The sequence below is a fragment of the Octopus bimaculoides genome, chromosome 20 (genome assembly GCF_046866305.1).
Source record: "Octopus bimaculoides isolate indiv1 chromosome 20, ASM4686630v1, whole genome shotgun sequence".
In the NCBI taxonomy this organism is placed as follows: domain Eukaryota; kingdom Metazoa; phylum Mollusca; class Cephalopoda; order Octopoda; family Octopodidae; genus Octopus; species Octopus bimaculoides.
This window is the reverse complement of record NC_142947.1, coordinates 25,053,397-25,073,787: the sequence shown is the minus strand read 5'-3', so window position 1 is coordinate 25,073,787 and position 20,391 is coordinate 25,053,397. Positions and strand designations below refer to the sequence as shown.

Genomic DNA, 20,391 nt, shown 5'->3' with positions numbered 1-20,391 from the left:
AATTCTTCATATATTTGAACTTCTAGCTATGCCATGACCAAATTCATGTAAGTGGGGACAACTTTCGTCCCCATCGCAGTCCCAAATGTTTACTTATAAATACAAGCTATTGGATTCAAAAAGATTATTTTCTAGAATGAATGTTATTCCTTCAGTAATTAGTCGTTTTGGTACACGGTCTGAGATTTCTAGGGGGTACTTTCAAGCCAGAATTCTATAGTTTAGAGTTCGTAATCAAGGGCGATAATAGTGTAGAGGTTTACGGCTTCAAATGATACAATAATGATGTTTTCTTAACTTTTTTGGAAGGTGGTTTAACAGGTCATAGTCTTCTCTTATAAAGCTTAGTTTGATATATGTTTCTGAATGGGTTTCAGCAGTATGTCTACAAAGTTGCTGAGTCTGAATGTTTCACAGGTTGTGCCCACTACAATTGTTCTTAATGAGATGTTTATACATATTTAAGTATATTTTGTTCTTTTAGATTTTGTAAAGTCCATAGAAATTTCATTTAAAGTTCGTGAGATAGTTGCATTCCTTTTCTGTTAAATCTTTTCGATGGAGAAGTATAACAGTGCTCAGATTTTTATAGTTTTAGATAGTTGGTAGTTGTTTTCCTTTTCTCTGAAAAGTAGTCTCTTGTAGTAGGGATAAATGGTGTCTTTGTAATAGTCAATATTTACAATGGCTAATCTGCTTTTCTAATGATAATGCCATTATTGTTTTAATTTCATGAATAGTTTCCCAATCCTTTCGAACGGTGTTAAATTTGGGTTTAAGAGGTGGTAGTTCATGATATGGGAAGGTGGATATGTAATCACAAAATTTGTATAGTTTTCTTCCTACCTTTTTATAGGCCAGTTTGGCCATCCTCTTTCGGCTGCTATTTTTCCTTTCTATTATCAGACAATGTGATTAAGAAATACAATCAAACTTCACACATTAGCAAACACTGCCGTAAATAGTGACAAATGTTTCAAGAACTGCGGATTATGTTCAGTTACTGACTTCAGAAAACCCTATTCGTGTGTTTTATTTGCTCTTAATTTTTTTATTTCATTTTTAGTTTTCCTCTATTTTTCTTACTTTGTATATTGATAACAAAGATTTTTTTTTTTGTTTCTTCTTATCTTTTTTTTATAACCATGCAAAGGTCCTTACAGATGGATCTGACCCCTTGTGCAGAATTTGCGGAAAATTCACAGAGACATGATCATGTTGTTTCTGGCTGCCCAGTCCTCATAAGACATGACAGACTAGGGCAGTACATCCACTGGAATGCTTGTAAATACTACAAAATAAAATCCTATGATAAGTGGTACAGGTACCATCCAGAAGATGTAGTAAATAGCGAGGGTGTCACCATCTTTTGGAACTTCCCAGTACAAACAGATAGAAAAATTGACTCCAATTTGCTCCTTCATGGCAAATACTGGGCTAAACTAAATGCAAAAAAAATAGACAGAGGAAAATCCCGGCAATGGTTGAGAAGCTCAGAACTCAAAGCAAAGACTGAAGGATTTTTAATTGCTGCACAAGACCAAAGCCTCCTCACCAGAAATTACCAAAACCATATAATGAAAAGAAATATAACAAATAACTGCAGAATATGCGGCGATGGACAAGAAAAATAAACCATATTATCTCTGGCTGCCCAGTCCTCGATAAGAAGGAATATATTCACAGAGACGACAGAGCTTGGACCTACATACACTGGAAGCTATGCCAACACTATCGAATAACAACAGAAAAAAGATGGTATAGGCACACGCCAGAAAAGGTCACAGAAAACGAGAAAGCAACCATACTCTGGGATATGCCAATACACACAGATAGAGAAATTAAGGCAAATAGACCAGATATAGTTGTCAAAGATCATGAAGAAAAAAAATGTTTTATAATTGATGTATCAATACCAGCAGATGACAACGTTTCCCTAAAAAAAATGGAAAAACTTTCAAAATACAAAGACCTGGAAATAGAGGTAACTCGAATGTGGAATCTAAAAACAGAAACAATTCCTATCATAGTAGGCGCCTTAGGTATAATAAAAAAAATATTCAGACAAATACATACCAAAAACACCAGGACTTATAAATATATATAACATACAGAAAATTGCTCTACTGGGCACTGGACACATCCTATGCAAAACACTTTCAATGCAGTAACCATAAGAGCATCACAGCAAACCAGAGCACATACCCAAGGCGCACAGAGCTGCGCTCGGTAGTGAAGTGAAAGCACGCTATAAAAATAAAACTACTGAATAATAATAATAATAATAATAATAATAATAATAATAATAATAATAATAATAATAATAATAATAATAATTTCAAATTTTGCCACAACAGCAATTTGGTGGGAGGGGATTGCATTGATCCCCAGTGTTCAACTGGTACTTAAAGGATGAAAGGTAAAGTCGACCTCGGTGGAATTTGAACCCAGACGTAGCGTCGGACGAAATACTGCTAAGCATTTCATCCGGCGTGCTAATTATTATTATTGTATAATAATAATAATAATAATAATAATAATAATAATAATAATAATAATGTGAAATATTAATCTCCAATTATACCACTCTAATGGAGTACTGACCGCAAACAATATTCACCAATTTCGAAAGTGAATCACTTTCGCCTCTAATTTTTTGCATAGCCCTAATATTTTTTACAAGTGAACTTAACAGAACAAGGTATACCAATAAAAAATTGGCGACAAGAAAAATAAGTAATCTATGTCATATGAATGACTTTAAAAACTCTATGGCAAAGACAATAAGTATTCAGTGACTACGTGCGTATCGAACTCGGAAGTTTAATGAGATATCTAGCCCAAAGTAAGGAAATCTTGCTAGTGACAGTCAGTAACGAGGGAGTATTGAGAGCAGAGAAAAAAAAGGAAAACAAAGAAAGAAGTACAAAAAGGACATGAAGAAGAATTGCGCAAGAAGGGACTACACAATCAATTCCATGTAGCGACAAGAGAATTTGCTGGAAAAAATAGATGGGATTGGCTGATGAAAGGAACCTTAAAAAGAGAGACCGAGAACACTGTACTGGCAGCGCAGGACCAAGCTTTGACCACGAACTGGAGGGTCAACCTTAAGAATGAGCAGGTGTCTTCGCTGTGCTGCATCTGCAATAGAGTGGATGAAACCATTGCCCTTACTGCTAACGAATGCCCTAGACTTACCCAAAACCACTACAAGTTGTGGCTATGGGAAGTAAAGAAGGTGAAGATAGTGCCAATTATTGTTGGGTCTTTGGGAACAGTATCAAAAGGCATCAAGGGGAATATAAAGGAAATTGGAATAGAGTGCCCTGCAGGACTGTTACAAAAGGTTTGCCTCCTTGGCACAGCCAGAATAATCAGGAAAGTATTAGATAGTTGAAAAGAACGGATAGCATGGTACCGTAGGCTGCAGGTAGCAAGCCCGCTACGCACGCAAGACTCCAGGAACTCCTACAAAACCTATGATAAAGAGAAATAATAATAACCTGTCTTTCTACAGTTTACAAGGTTTTATCTGCGATGTCGCATAGGAGATACATATCTCGCATTAAATAAGCTATCTCCGGGAAAGTAAACAACAAAAACTGATCAGATCAACAATAACCATAACTGAAACTGTAGAAGGAGCAATAAGGATCTAAGTATAGAATATACTTCCTACCAGAAGATTTTTTAACTTTCTTCCAAACGTAGGTCTCTGAAACATTAGCCATGAGTAAACTAACACCACTATTAATGCTGCTGCATTAAATGTATCATTGAAAATTGTAAGAACTCAGAAGAGGGATATTCGAAGGATTCCTCCTCTTTACCCTCATTACATCTTTAATCAATATGTTAAACAAAACTGGACTCGGAAACAAAAGCTACAGTTTAGGCATCAACTATCTTTTGTTTATGAACAATATCAAATGCTACGCTGCAAATGATAAACTGTTCTCCCGTGATTATGCAGGCTTGCATGTTTGTGGGGACTCCTACCTGATTTTGAAGGCACTAATGATTTGAACGTGGCCATATTGCTCCAGAAAGTGACCACGAGCTAGAGATCGATGCCGTCATGAATGTCCTGGATGGTCATCTTGAGGTTTTTTCTTCCTAAATATTATGGAGTCAATCTATGGGTAGGTTTGTCTCATATTCTCTGGGTTTGTGATTTTGTCCTATTCTTAATTTTGCGGATGACACACATTGTGCTATATCCTTTCACTCTCACGATATGGGAGATTTTTGCTTCATATTTGTTGGAGGGCTGACTTCAAGTGCTTCTTGTAGAATTTAAAGAAACATCCACGACCTTGGCAAAGCACGGGTGTGTTATTATTTTTTGTTGCTTTTTGTGCTTGGGTAATGAATTATGACAGAGAAGCACTCGTTTACATTACATAATGTTTCCATACAATTGTTCTTTCCATAAAATGATTTATATCAAAGGTTTTCTTGTTTGAAAGGATACTTACAATCGATTTGACCAGATGGAATACGTATTTCTGTAAATGCTGCTGTCATTGCTGCTTCTGCTACTGCTACTATCAAAATTTAGTGAAATCACATTGTTTGCCTTTTTTGCAACTGGAAAGTCTGTGTTCAATAATATCTATTATAGTTTGTTGTGGTGGAACGGACAATTTTGCCTTGTTCATTTCATTAATATATTTTCGAAAAGGTACCCTCGGTTCCACTATCTACATTACCTGTATGGGGTGGGGAAATGAAGTTATTTTAAAATAAAACTTTCATGTCACATCCCGGTACAGAATTGACTTCCATATAGATTAAAAGAATTTAAAAGAAATTTCTTGTATTAAAATATATCAAAAAATTATTTGCTCGTACGATTCAAACATACTAAAATCCGAAATCTCGGAAATCGATTTGAAAGAACTTGTATGACTTTATTAACAACAAACTACTAAAGTTCTTAATATATTACATTCTCATGAGTGTAATATTATATCTACAGAACACTCCTTGTTTCTCCTCTCTCAGACCGTTATCACCTTTTTCCAATCTCTCACTGTCTCTCCCCCCTCTCTCTCTCTCTCTCTCTCTCTCTTTCTCTCTCTCTCTCTCTCTCTCTATCTCTCTCTATCTCTCGCCTGCCACTTCGATCAGTATAACTACGCTCCAGTTCATGGAAAGTTTCTTAAAGGCGCTTCATATGTGTGAAGGAACATGTATATTCATATTATAGATACTAATCCACAATTTCATGCACCCAAATGTACTAATATTAACATTTGCGTTTTAATAGTTAAGAGTAGTATGTCATTTGCATAACCTAGAGTCTCTGTGGTTGTGTAGCCTAAAGTGTTGAAGGAGATGAACTTTGCAGATATAAGAGATTATCATGTCTTCAGTCTCGTGACCAAAGAAGCTGGTTAATCGTTGAAATGGTGTGCTTTCTGGCTTTGAAGTAGATGTCATCAGAACCAATACATGAATATGATAAAATATTGAGAGAAACTGCATGTTTTTGGTGAATATGATAAGTTGGGTGCAGAACGACAATCTGCTGCAGATGAGCTCATTCAAAATGTAGCCGATTAAATTATGTACATCCCTCTAAAATATTAGAACACATAGTTTCAGGAAATGGTATTGCCAGGTTGTGTTAGCCATATTCAGCAGCTTGAAATGATTATCAATTTTACCTGCAAATGCAAATAATAGTGCACTAAAAGAATTGTTATTATCACACATCCACAAAATCGTCAAAAGAAGGTCATACTCAAGCGGCTATGCCCACCATGTGTAAAGATGGTTTGGGGAAAACATACATAATTTGTAATTATTTTCATTCTGTCTTCTGGCCTTCAAGAAAGACATTTAAGAAAGTGCACGAAATTGGTGCTGATATAGATAGCGATCAAGAATCTAGGAATGTCTTCAACGCAGGGAACAGCAATACCGACTCATTAATCTTCATTAAGTTAAATAATGCTGAAGTACAGCTGTAAATGGATATTGACGGTAATGTTATCATCTCTAAGAACTTCTGAATAAGACAAAGAACTTATAAATTAGCATCTTCTAATGCTAGTTTTAAAATTTTCGACGGGTCAATGATCAAGCTAAAGGAAATTTTAGAATCTGTTTTATAGATATAACTTAAACATGATACATTTAGCATAATTGTCGCTGGTTATCATAAGAAACATGGTTGGGATGGGTGCGTTGAGATGCAATTGGTATGTCATGTATTTGTATTACAGAAACTCACTCACCATGATGTGGTTATTAATAAAAAGAAGAGCGTCATTTTTGCAGAATAAAATTATCTTCATAGGACAGATCTTCAATCATGACAGTCAACCAGACACTACGCTTGTGAAGAAGATATTAGATGTGAAGATCCCAGAGCGAAGGAAAGAATTCGAGTGACTAATTTTAATGATTGGTTTATTCCAATATAGTCCTGAAAATTATGGATTTTCAAACCAAGAAAGAAAGCACCCGACGTTTTCATGAAGGAAGGATCACACTGACTTGTTTGAAACGTTAATGAAAGATTTGACTAAACCAACCCTGCGAATAATGTTGAATACTGACTGATGCTAGTCGGGATTCAATACCTGGTGCACTGTCTCAGCAGGGGTACTCAGTCCTACATTCAACATTATGTCCATCTCGAAAGAAGGCTTTGGCGATTGTCCAGGGTATGTAAGGAGGTTGTCACTTTTCATTACTACATTTTTGTTTTTTGAAGAATGACTGTTGGTATCAAGAGTTCATATTCGATCTCAAGAGGTAATTGTCTAAAGTAACATCTGCTGGAATATCACGGTGGGCAATCAGATATCATTTGACAATGAGATTTTATATGTAAAAGGAATACAATTCCCCATATGGATTTCCTATCTGGAAAGAAATTCACTGAACCCATGAAGTTAGCTGACAGCAAGGGAAACATCATTTCTTTATTAGGTAGAGACAGCTGTGGTGAAAACAAGAATTACGAGCCAAAACAAAGCATGCTGCAATTTCGTGTATGATTGTTGATCGAAACAAGATAGATGGAATAATTGCTCAGTAGAGAGTGGCCGTATAAATCAATTAGACACGCTAATGATAATGAGAGTGTTTGAATTAGAAACGTTGTTTTACCAGCAATGATACAAATTTTCCTACAAGCTGTACATGATGGCGTCCATAGTGGAGCTCTAGCAATTAAAATAGACTACGACTAGAAGCCTGATGGCCTGGCTATTGTAATGATATTCAAAATTATGTTGGAAAATTTCCCTAAATCTACCAGGTTAAATCCATACCAAAAATTATTGAGCATGATTGGCCAACTGAAGTAAACCCATGATCAAGCGTACATAACAGATCACAGTTATATTCCTGATGCTGGTTTGTTATCAATTTTTTGTTGGCCAAAGGTTATCAGGATTTATGACGGATTAGCTAAAACAATGATCTATGGATTGAGAGCTATTTTTGCAAAGAACGTATTTTCACAGGTGTTAACCTTTTTATATACCGCCATACCATCTAGATGCTAATGGTCAAGTTGAAAACTTGGTGTCAACTATGAAAATGATAATAAAAGCTTTTTCTAAGCAATTCGGATTCTTTGATGCCTATTCATTGAATTTTTTTCTCATATACCCGTCGATTCCCCTTAGTGGAAGAAAAGAAATCGTTTCAGTATTAGTGTTATGTCAGATAAGAATACCTTTAACATAGACTTTTGGTGTTGCGGTTCCTCCGTGTTATCCTAAATCTGGTGCAATACTCGGAAAATTCAAGTACCTTTTTCCTTGTTTTAGAATTAGCTGAAAATGCCTGAGGGACGTTAAACCTTACATGTAATCTTACATGTTATAAATATATTTAATTCTTTCTTTTTTAGGTCCGACGTTGTCATACCGACAGTAACCGGAAACTAACTCTAATGCTGCTAACTCTCTCCTTCATGTTACTGTTGACAACACTTCCACTGGCAGTAAGCTTAATTCTAGCTCATTTCTGGAACTTCAGCATGTCACGAGATTTGGCTTGGGCAGCGAAATACCAGCTGACCAAGACGATAGCTGAATTAATGATGTATCTCAACCATTCCATGAATTTTATATTGTATTGCACAATGGGACGTAAATTTCGTCAACAAGTCGTGCGGATGTTCTGTAATAAAAACAACATGACAAAAGGTTTATCAGATCACACACATCACATATACTGCTCCAGAAACTGTTCTCCACAGATAAACACTTCACAACAATGTCCCGACACAGAAATATAATGCCCGACAGACAGTTAGTCGTGAATCTCTTCAAACTCTTCTGATACATGTGTATGCATGTTTCTGTATGCGTATATAAGCCATCACATAGCCAAGATATGATATATATATATACACACACACACACAAGCATGTACATACATATATACACGCATATATATACATATTCATATATGTATACATACAATACACACACATATGTACATACATACACACATACATACACGCATACATACATTTATGTATACATACATACATACATACATACATACATACATGCACGCATACATACATACATGCATACATATATACATTTATATATATATATATATATATATATATATATATATATATATATATATATATATATATATATATATATATATAAGAATAAATAGAGTCAAAAGGACGAAGGAGTACGATTCAACAGCTGTTTAATGACCGCCACACATATTTCGATACAAAATAGATCCACATATGTACAGGATTTAAATTTAAATTAAGTAACGGTTTACCTGTATAATAAGATCTAGTTGTATCTCCTCAGGTAATATACAATCGCTGTCTCCGTAAGTAAATGTTTGATTTCGATGCTTTCACATCCAACTGGCTCCTTTGAATCTAGCAGACGCTGACAGTTTCAATGCGCTCGCTGTGAGCGTGCCTCTTCATGCTCTACATGAGTGGCATTGCGTACGTCGTCTGTTTACTTTGTTTCACATGTTAGGCTGCACATGCTAAATCTTATTATTTCACAAATACACTCACACATACATTCAAACTTATACAATCACTCGCACACAGACACACACACCAACACACACACATAATTGTCGTTGAGATGCAATTGGTATGTCATGTAATTGTATTACAGAAACTCACTCACCATGATGTGGTTATTAATAAAAAGAAGAGCGTCATTTTTGCAGAATAAAATTATCTTCATAGGACAGATCTTCAATCATGACAGTCAACCAGACACTACGCTTGTGAAGAAGATATTAGATGTGAAGATCCCAGAGCGAAGGAAAGAATTCGAGTGACTAATTTTAATGATTGGTTTATTCCAATATAGTCCTAAAAATTATGGATTTTCAAACCAAGAAAGAAAGCACTGACTTGTTTGAAACGTTAATGAAAGATTTGACTAAACCAACCCTGCGAATAATGTTGAATACTGACTGATGCTAGTCGGGATTCAATACCTGGTGCACTGTCTCAGCAGGGGTACTCAGTCCTACATTCAACATTATGTCCATCTCGAAAGAAGGCTTTGGCGATTGTCCAGGGTATGTAAGGAGGTTGTCACTTTTCATTACTACATTTTTGTTTTTTGAAGAATGACTGTTGGTATCAAGAGTTCATATTCGATCTCAAGAGGTAATTGTCTAAAGTAACATCTGCTGGAATATCACGGTGGGCAATCAAATATCATTTGACAATGAGATTTTATATGTAAAAGGAATACAATTCCCCATATACATAAAAATACATGTAAATAAAACCCATGTCTGATATGTATGGAAGGAAGTAAGAGAAAACGAGGACTGAAAAAAAAAATGTTTGTACTGAAATTAAGAGCGGTTAAGAGTTTCGATTAAAAGATCCATAGATTTCGGTGTTTTTTTTTTTGTTTTTTTTTTAATATAAATGGTATATGAGGTATATAGCACAGTTCAAGGAGGTTCACTTTCAACGACCGTTTCTAAAATCCCTGTCCTAGTAGAAAAATTAATAAATCATACAAAATATGTGGACAGGTATCCTCATAAAATCACATTCTTGATACTTTTGATTCTTACAGAATGATGGATATATATAAAAAAGTTCTTTTTCTTGCGTATGCAAATGAGTAGAGAGCATAGAATGGCAGGACAAGTACATTAATCTATACTCTTACTATTTTTACTCTTTTACTTGTTTCAGTCATTTGACTGTGGCCATGCTGGAGCACCGCCTTTAGTCGAGCAAATCGACCCCAGGACTTATTCATTGTAAGCCTAGTACTTATTCTAGCGGTCTCTTTTGCCGAACCGCAAGGTTACGGGGACGTAAACACACCAGCACCAGTTGTCAAGCGATGTTGGGGGGACAAACACAGACACACAAACATACACACACATACATATATATACATATATACGACGGGCTTCTTTGAGTTTCCGTCTACCAAATCCACTCACAAGCCTTTGGTCGGCCCGAGGCTATAGTAGAATACACTTGGCCAAGATGCCACGCAGTGGGACTAAACCCGGAACTATGTGGTTGGTAAGCAAGCTACTTACCACACAGCTACTCCTACGCCTATAGAAACTTAATTCTGACAAAATACAGCGCAATAAAATGTTCAATGTACTAAGAGTTTCAAGTTGCAGGCACTCTTCCAAATAATCCAATATGTTGGGTTCTATAATTTTTCAAAAAAGTGGAATGGAATTTATGACTACATGAGGGAATTGCATCAGAGAATTTATTTAATGTATTTAAACTATATGATCTAAGGATAACGTACTATTCACTTATACATAACTTGCATCTATTCGAAGTAGCAATATAAGGGGGAGGAGCTCCGCAATTATTGATCAGGATAAAGAACAATCAGTGTTGCTCTCTCTTGGGTGGTGTATATATGAGGCGAGAGTTGTTGACTTTTTATACTTAACTTTAACAAAGGAGTTTAAATTGGCTCTACATCTCTTAAAATCAGCAGTGCTTCCTATATAAACCTTAGTTTTTCATTATCTACTTTTACTGTACACTTATACACCACATTTTTCCTAAGGCATGAACCGGCAAGTGGATATGATTCAGTCATTTACTGCAACAAGTTTTTTTCTAAATTTTTTCTACTATCATTCCTATTATTGTCTTTTTGTTTTATTGTTTTTTTTTTGAGGGGTGGGTTGGCATCATCGGTGACTACCAAAGGTTGACCTGGATTAACATTATTAATTTTAGATTTACTTAGATTTATTATTCTAGATTTGTTCTTGTTACCAGGGCCTACATTAGATACGTTATTAGTGTTGGAGTCCTTATTCGATTGACGTTTTATTTTATTTCTATTTATGGAAGCTATGATAGATCCTATATTAAGCATTGCATCGCAGGAGAATTTTATCGAAGATTTATTACAAATCGAGTAATACTTGTGGTGCTTTGGAAAATTAGTCTTCAAGATCTTGAAAAACACTTAGGCAAGTTCTTAACTCTAAGAGAAAAAGGAGGGGCAAACCAAATTACTTCGTGTTTTCAAGAATTGGATTGTTGTCATGCTTGACTTTTCAGAATCAGGATGTTTATACTTATTATATTTACTATATTTGTTGCTAGGTTGTATTCTACTAGGTATGATATGATTGCCACATGGCTTATTTAAATCTACGTTTGTGAATACAGGGTTTGCGCTAATAGTTTTAGAGGAGTTAGGAGATATAGTTGCTAATTTTCTTTTAAGTTTCGTGTGAGGTATGTAAGAAATTTGATCGTTGAAACCACTTAGTTTCAGGGTATTATTGTAAACCGGAGCATGTTGATTAAAAATCTCCTCATTAGCTGATAAATTTGAGATTCTAATGGAAATAGCTGTAACGATGCTATTGATAGTTAATCTAGGATGGTTCGCGGAAACGTTAATATATTGCAGAGATTGATTAGGTTTTCGAAATGTGTAGTGTAATCCAGTATTAAGGTCCAATGTTACGTCAAGGAAGTTGACTAGCTTAGAATTAGTATCAAAAATAATATTAAGGTTGAAAAAATCTTTAAAAAATTTCCTAAGGGCTTTCTTTAACTTTTCTACCGCCGGTTTAGATAGACCATAGGTAGCAAGGAGCGCACCATTCCTATAAAGACCTCCGGACACATTTTGGAAGCTACTTTTAATTTGAGAGAGGAGATATAGGCCCACCAAATCCGTCACCTGTGATGAATCGAACGACCCTATAGTTATATCAAAGTAGTCCGTAGATTCAGATCTAACCCAGTTATGTTCATTAAAGTTCATAAGGGTCTTTCTGGCTGCCAAGTTTATATCGATATCTGGTCTAGGGATATTAGTAAAATTGCGAGCAAAAATCAAAGCTTTGTTTAAAAGAATAGGAGGCGTAATAGTTCGAAATATCAAACTGAATAAAATGGATACGCTACTTACCTTATATCTTATATCGCCGGTGGAAGACCACAAAGGGAGTCTGACCTTATTTTTAACGAGAGGTATAATCCTATCGATAATGCATTTGCTAAATTTGCCCAAGTCAGATTTGGTTGGGCAAATTAGCCTAATAGAAGGTTTAGATTGGAAATTAGGTCTGTGGTCCTTTAAGATAGATGCAGTGAGGGGTTTTCGGTGTGTATGGTTGAGTTTTGTCCAGTAGGTTCAAGTTTGAGAGAATATCATAATGGATGTTGTTAATATCGTCCCATGCGGTATTTCTTGCGTATTTCTAGCTGGTATTTAATTCCTTAAGCATTAGATCATTATAGATATCCAACGGCACATAGTAAATATTTCCCGTTTTATCAGATAATGCATGTAAGTTCAGTGAAGATTTTATTTTAGAGATGTTTTCCGAAAGTGTTTTCTGGAAGGAGTTAGTGTACTTAGAAAATTTTAAGTCGTTTATAAGCTTCATTAGACCCTTCTCAAAATTTACGAGTTGGATTAGAAGGCGGGTTCTTGAATGATTTAAGATTGTAGTTGTCCTTAGTGTTGTCATTTTTATTTTTGTTTCTGTTATCGTGTAAGAATACTCACCATCTAAGTCGGTTTATAAATTTTGTAGTTTTATATAGAAGAGATTCCATATATCTGTCCCTCATTAATATGGGGATGTTTTTGGTTGATATACCCAAAAATTGTTTGTTGATTTTCACAGTCTATAAGAAGTGCTCCTGAGAGCCAATGAAAATAATATTATTATTGTTCTTTCTTACGAAATATATAGAACTGCTGAACCCGAGACTAAAGATACGAATTAAGATATAAACTCAAATTAGGCAATCATACTCATACATTTATAAATTCGACTTAAAATGAGTTTACATATATTAATACATATCCACACATCTGAATACTTTTAAAAATATTTATAAAATATAGATATATATAAATATACATTAAAATACATTAAAATACGTATATAAAGCATACGTACATATATACAGATGTACACCCACAACCACTGACCCACTCACGCACACAGACACACACTAAACCCATCCTTTCTCTTCTTTACGTCTGTATAAGGATGTGTGTATTTATGATATATTTATGTCCAACGATATAAATATGCACATGAATATGAGTAGATAAATATATGTGCATCTATGTATGGGTGTGAATGTGTTTGTTGATCGGTATATGTGTGTATGTGAGTGTGTATGTATGTGGATGGGTGTGCATCTGTATATATGTACGTATATATTTTATTTATGTGTGTGTGCGTGTGTGTGTGTGTGTGTGTGTGTGTGTGTGAATGTGTGTGTGTGTGCGTTTATTAACATATAATCTAGAAATTTTTGTAGAAATATTCTTAGCTAATCTCCATGTAATCGAGGGTGGATGGTTGGATGCTACGTTAATGCACTTAGTATGATCATTTGGCTTATGAAATGGTTCAAATAATCCAGTACCAAGACAGAAGGTAGCGTCAAGAAAATTCACTCTACGATAATCTTTACCCATAGTAATGTTTAGTTCTAATTTTTTAAAAGGTTTAAAGAAATTTTTCCTATACCTTTCTAATTGTACTTTGCTACTTCTGTCCAGAAAAAAATAGGGCTTCATCCTTATATAGACCCCCTGTTACTTCCAGAAAGGAAGACTGGATTAATGAAAGGTTATATATTCTGACTAGGTCAGTGATCTGAGCAGAATCGTATGAGCCCATTGCTATATCAAATGCGTTCTCTTTATTTAATCTACTCTATAATCTACCATCAAAGCGTCGGGACAAATCGGAATTGTTCATGCTGATGTATATTACACCTTCTAGGGTACTTCCTGAACTTCACGTTCTTAACCATATTATATAATTCTTCTTCAAATCTGGTTATGTGTTAGTTAGTCGGTGAATTCCCTCTGTATATACAAACTGTGATGGGTAAATTGTCGCCATATTATATTTTTAATCTCGCGCATGCACATTGTTTTAGATTTTGTCGACTACACTGTATAGTAGGGTCAGTTGGGCACTGTCTTTGAGAAAACCAGCAGCATGACGCAATTCACTCTGCCAGAAATTTGGAAAAGATATGCTGTACTTCTTGACATTCACACCAGAAGCTCCAATACGAACATTTCAGAATGTGTGAGTGTCAATCTGAGGACAATACATGTACCGAGAATGATAAAAATCAAACATCCAGTCAACATCATGGTGTTTGGAGTGATCACTAGTGACGGCAACGTTATATCTCCATCTTCCAACACGGCCTCAGACTCAACACGGAGCCCTACATCAAGTGCCTGGAGGAGGTAGTGTTGCCTTAGGTCAAAAGGGTGGCTGCTGGAAGACCCTATATCTGGAAACAGGACTCATCGCCGCCTTTAGTTGAACAAATCGACCCCAGTACTTATTCTTTCTAAGCCTAGTACTTATTCTATCGATGTCTATTACCGAACTGGTAAGTTACGGGTACGTAAACACACCAATATCGGTTGTCAAGCGATGTTGGGGGAAACAAGCACAGACACACAAACATATACATATACATATACATATATATATATATATATATATATATATATATATATATATATATATATATATATATATATATATATATATATATATATATATATATATATATATATATATACATATACGACGGGCTTCTTTCAGTTTCCGTCTTCCAAATCCACTCACGAGTCTTTGGTCGGCCCGAGGCTATAGTAGAAGAAACTTGCCCAAGGTTCCATGCAGCAGGACTGAACCTGGAATCATGTGGTTGGTAAGCAAGTTATTTACCACACAGCCACTTCTGCGCCTATATATAGCCATGCTGAACCTGACAAAAGAGATACAAAGATAAGAGATACAGCATAAGAACCTTTGCAGATGATTCCAAGATCCAAAAGGTCATCAATGAAGTGGGTGACTGGACATGCCATCAGTCAGATATACTGGCTGTCATCCAATTGACGAAAAAGAATAATATGCAGCTGAATGAGGACAAATTTGAGTTAATCTGCTTCGGAAAAGAGGATACCTTGAAACTCCCATATTCCCTTCATTAGATGAAAGTCACATGGCATCCAACAACATCGGAGACTTGGGAGTAATTGTGAACAACAACATAAGCTGGGCCGCTCATATAAACAAGAAAGTTGACATGGCCCGCAAAATGTGTTCCTGGATTCTCATAACTTTCCAGTCGAGAGATATCCACACCATTATCCTTCTCTTCTCCACTTCTACCCCACCCCATTTTGAATACTGTAGTATCATGAAAGTTGAAGCACCTCAAGGGTCAATTACAAAAAAGATAGATGTCATGACAGGCCTTGACTAATGGGGCCGATTAGAAAAGCTCAAGCTTTATTCTCTCCAACGCCGCTGTGAGCGCTACATCATCTGCATGATGTGGAATATATTCCATCAGCATTACCCAAACGATGTTGGCATCACCTTTAAGATGCACCCAAGAGGCCCCGTGCTATCCGCCCACAACATAAATCACACTCGCATCTCACAACAATAAGGCACAATTATTTCACCTAAATTGACCTCGCTTTCTTCAGCATTAAACCAAAACACATTAAAGTAGAAACAGATCCCATAAAGTTCAAGACGTCTTTGGACAAATTCCTTCAAGAACTTCCAGATAAACCTACTGCACTCGAATATGTATCCGTAGTGGGCCATGTTGTCCGATTCCTGATTTGAATGACTTCGTCATGTGGTGCTATTAAGTCAGACATGGCCTGGGCCAATACTGGGCCGGATCCTATCAAAGTATCAAAATGTATATATATATATATATATATATATATATATATATATATATATATATATGTATATATGTGTGTGTGTGTGTGTGTGTGTGTGTGTGCGTGTGTGTACGTTTGTTTGTATGTATTCTGCATATTCATGTTTGTGTATTCATATCTGCATGTGTGCATTTATGAGTGTACCGCTGTCTCCTTGTGTGTGCGTATGTGTATATGGTCATATGTTTCAGTCTTCTTTTGTGCATGTATGTGTGTATGCGTATATGTGTGTGTGCTTGCCTGTCCGTATTACATATGTACCTATCTATCTACTTATCTGTCTATTTACCTACATATCCATTTAGAAGGTAAAAAAGTTACGCACGAGTTGATAAGGAAAATCAGACAAGGTAGAAAATGCTAAAATAATTTTATCATGAAGTACATTTTAATACTGGTTTCCGTCTTTTAGACTTCTTCAACTAAGATTGAAATAAGAAAAACTATTAAATTGGAGGCAAAAATTTAAATGAAATGTTTTGTAAATATTTCCACAATCTTCAAATAGTCTGTTTGTCTGTCCCTCTTCTTTAGTGAATGCTTGGTAGGTAGGTAGGTAGGTAGGTAGTAGTAAATTTGAAGGAATAGTTTTATGAATACAAAGGATTGATGGTTTAAGCAGCAGCAGCAGCAGCAGCAGCAGCAGCAGAAGAAGAAGTAGAAGAAGAAGAAGAAGAAGAAGAAGAAGAAGAAGAAGAAGAAGAAGAAGAAGAAGAAGAAGAAGAAGAGGGAAGAGAAGGAGGAGGAAGAGAAGTAGGAGTAGGGAAAGAAGGAGAACGAAAAGAAAAGAAAAATACAGGAGCTGTGTGACAGTAGATTGTTCGTAGAATCTTTAAAAGTCAAATGACCTAAAAATGACCTGTTATGGTCGTAGCAGTAGTGATTGGAATTGTTCTAAATACTTGTAGTAATTTCATCTGTGGTGGAAGCATTCAAAAGAGGTTTATATTTCGCGATAAAATATGCTTCTTTGCGCTGGTTATAGCTTGCATTGTCCCTGAATTTATAGAGGGGAAAAATTCTAAAGTTGGGTTGTTCGTCATTGACGCAAATATAGATGTGCTCGCTTAATCCTATTTTACTGTATTCCCGTATTTCAATCTTGGATCTATGTACCGTCATCCTCTGGCGTAGACTGTTTTTAGTTTGACCAGTATATTGTTCTCAACACCCTGAGCAAGTTAATACATATATTAGGTTTTCCGAAGCACATGTGAAGTTGTTTTTCACTGTGAAACGTTGACCCTGTTTGAAGGAGAACTCCGCAATTTCAATTAGGTTGACACATATACCACAGTTAGGTCTTCCGTATTTTTTTTATTGTTGGTTTCGATGTTGTTGACGGGTGTACTTAGGCCTGTGTTAGAAGACTTTTCATTGACTTGGGCTGTCTTTTGCTCTTTATGATGGTGTGCGTTTGGAGAATTTAATCCAATCTATGGTCCCGTTTTAGTAAAGTGATGACCTGGAGAATGGTGTCAAAGGCCTCATTGTTTAGGGGGTTGTGTGTGGATATGTATGGCAGGGCTTTTGGTTGTAAATCCCTCTTTAGTCTGGGGTGTCTGAGTTCGTGGATGTTGAGTTATAGGGCACGTTGAAAGTCTATGTCAATTAGTGATGGTGGGTAGTTCCTGCTGATTAGTGTATCCTTTAGCTCATGTAGTCGTGTGTCCCTAGTGCTTGTATCAGATACTATAGTACAAATCCTTTTTGCCAGGTTGTAAGGAAAATTCATTCTGATGTGTCTGAGATGGCATGAGTTGAACGGTAGATATTGCTTGGAGTCCGTAGGCTTATAGTATATGTCTGTTTCTATTTTGTAATTAGTTTTCTTAATGAGGTTGTCGAGGAATGGAAGTTGTTGGTAGCTATATTTCATTGTAAATTGAATGTTTATGTCAATTCCATTCAGACGTGTTTGAAATTCTTTAAGTCTCTCTATACTTTCATGCCAAAGAATGAAACAGTCATCTAGATATCTTTTCCAGTTATATTCTTTGTACAGAGAGAATGGGTTTCCGTATTTTTCTAGTATCTTATGATAAAGATTGATTTCTAGGTACCTCGTGACTAGGTTAGCAAAGGAGGGGGCCATTTGCGTGTCCATCGCAGTCCCCGATTACTGTTGATAGAAGTTGTTATTAAATACGAAGAAATTATTCTACAAGATGAATTTTAGCCCTTCTATTACGAATTCCTTTTTGATGCGGTGCGGGAGTTCATTGGAGTAATTCTCTTGCCAGAATTGGATTGCCTCTATTCCTAGGCTGTGGGGGATATTGGAATAGAGGTTGACTACATCGAAGGATACTCGTAGGGTGTTTTTGTTTATTGCTTTAGGGGGGTGATTAAGCATATCTAGGTCGTCCTTTATGCAACTTTTGATATGCTTAAGGAACGGTTCTAAGAGGATACCTAAAAAGTTACTGAGGTGGTGTGTTACGCATGCGGGACCTGCTATTATGGGTCTTAATTTGAGGTCATAAAAGGGCTAAAATTCATCTTGGAGAATAACTTTTTTGTATTTAATGACAACTTCTATCGACAGAACTACGATGGGCACGCGAATATCTCCCTCCTTTGATAACCTAGCCATAAGGTACCTAGAAATCAATCTTTATTGTAAGGTACTAGAAAAATACAGAAACACATTCTCCCTAAATATAGAAAATCACTGGAAAAGATATCAAGATGGCTGTTCCATTCTTTGGCACGAAAGTATAGAGAGACTTAAAGAATTTTAAGCACCTTTGAATGGTTGATGAAGTGAGTGCAGTTGTCTTAATGGACACTGTATACTATATAACTTTAATACTATCCATATTAGAAAACACAACATGCTATGAAAATGTCCAACACTACAGTCAGCAGAAAATAATGAGAAATTTAAAAACTATGCAGAGAAGCGCTCACCGACGAGGGATGCGATTATATGACTAATTCTACGGTATTCCTAAGGTTGTTAATCGATGGTGGGGGACAAACGCAAACACACAAATACATACATACATGCATATATATATATATATATATACCTATATATATATATATATATATATATATATAGAGAGAGAGAGAGAGAGAGAGAGAGAGAGAGAGAGATTTATATATATACACATATATATATATGGGAGAATATACAGGACAGGTGGTGTAAATAACAAAAGTATATATTAGTATGACGCTCGGGAATACGGAAAGTCTTTGACGTTTCGAGCTACGCTCTTCAACAGAAAGAATACGGAGACAAGGAGAAAAACACGGAGAAAAAAAATTGAATAGTGTTCAGTCAACGGTCAATATACATACATATATATATATATATATATATATATATATATATATATATATATATATATATATATATATATATATATATATATATATATATATATATATATATATATATATATATATATACACACACATTTATATATATATACACATATATATATATATATTTATATACGACGGGCTTCTTTCTATTGACAAGGCTTTGGTTGGCCCGAGGCTTTAGTAGAAGACTCTTGCCCAAGGTGCCACGCAGTCGGACTGAACCCGGAACAATGTGGTTGGGAAACATGCTTCTTATCACACAGCTACTCCTGCACCTATGTATATATATTTCAATATAACCTGGGTAATAACTTTATAGTGTGCTTTCCAAAGCTCCTCCCCGGGTATCGGTTATCAAGCGTTATCATACTGCAGGTCTTCTCCTGTTACTGAATATCCAAATTAAATTCCTTAACTGTCCGTAGAGTATAATCAAACAAATTTTAGTACGAGAATATGGATCAAAAAGGCTTTGTAACACAACACTACAATTGTTTCAAGCATCATTATCAGCTGTTAATTGCTGAATGTTACGTAGAGTGTACGCAATATTGAAGTAAAATAATTCAATAACAGCTGTATTCATGCGTACCCTCGGGTAACCAGGATCAAAGCACTGCTGTATCATCTTTAGTTTTTTTCTTCCTTTTTTTACCCACACCAAATACTGTTTTTAGAATTCCTCTGACAAAGAGGAATAAGGAAATACAGAGATACAAATGAGAAAAGACAACAAAGGCAAATTAGGGTAAGTTTTAAAATATTGAATAAAGAAACCGCATATTCGTTCGAT

General features: G+C 35.6%; 1 protein-coding gene across 1 annotated transcript in view; it reads left to right on the top strand.

The window, feature by feature from the left end:
• Positions 1–8,568, top strand: part of LOC106879112 (thyrotropin-releasing hormone receptor) — an 85,360-nt gene extending 76,792 nt beyond the window's left edge. Inside the window, exon 4 of the mRNA XM_089338241.1 lies at positions 7,880–8,568. Within this exon, the coding sequence (XP_089194367.1) occupies positions 7,880–8,269 (390 nt within the window). The 3' untranslated portion in view covers positions 8,270–8,568. The remainder of the gene's footprint in view (positions 1–7,879) is intronic.
• Positions 8,569–20,391: the final 11,823 nt, after the last annotated feature.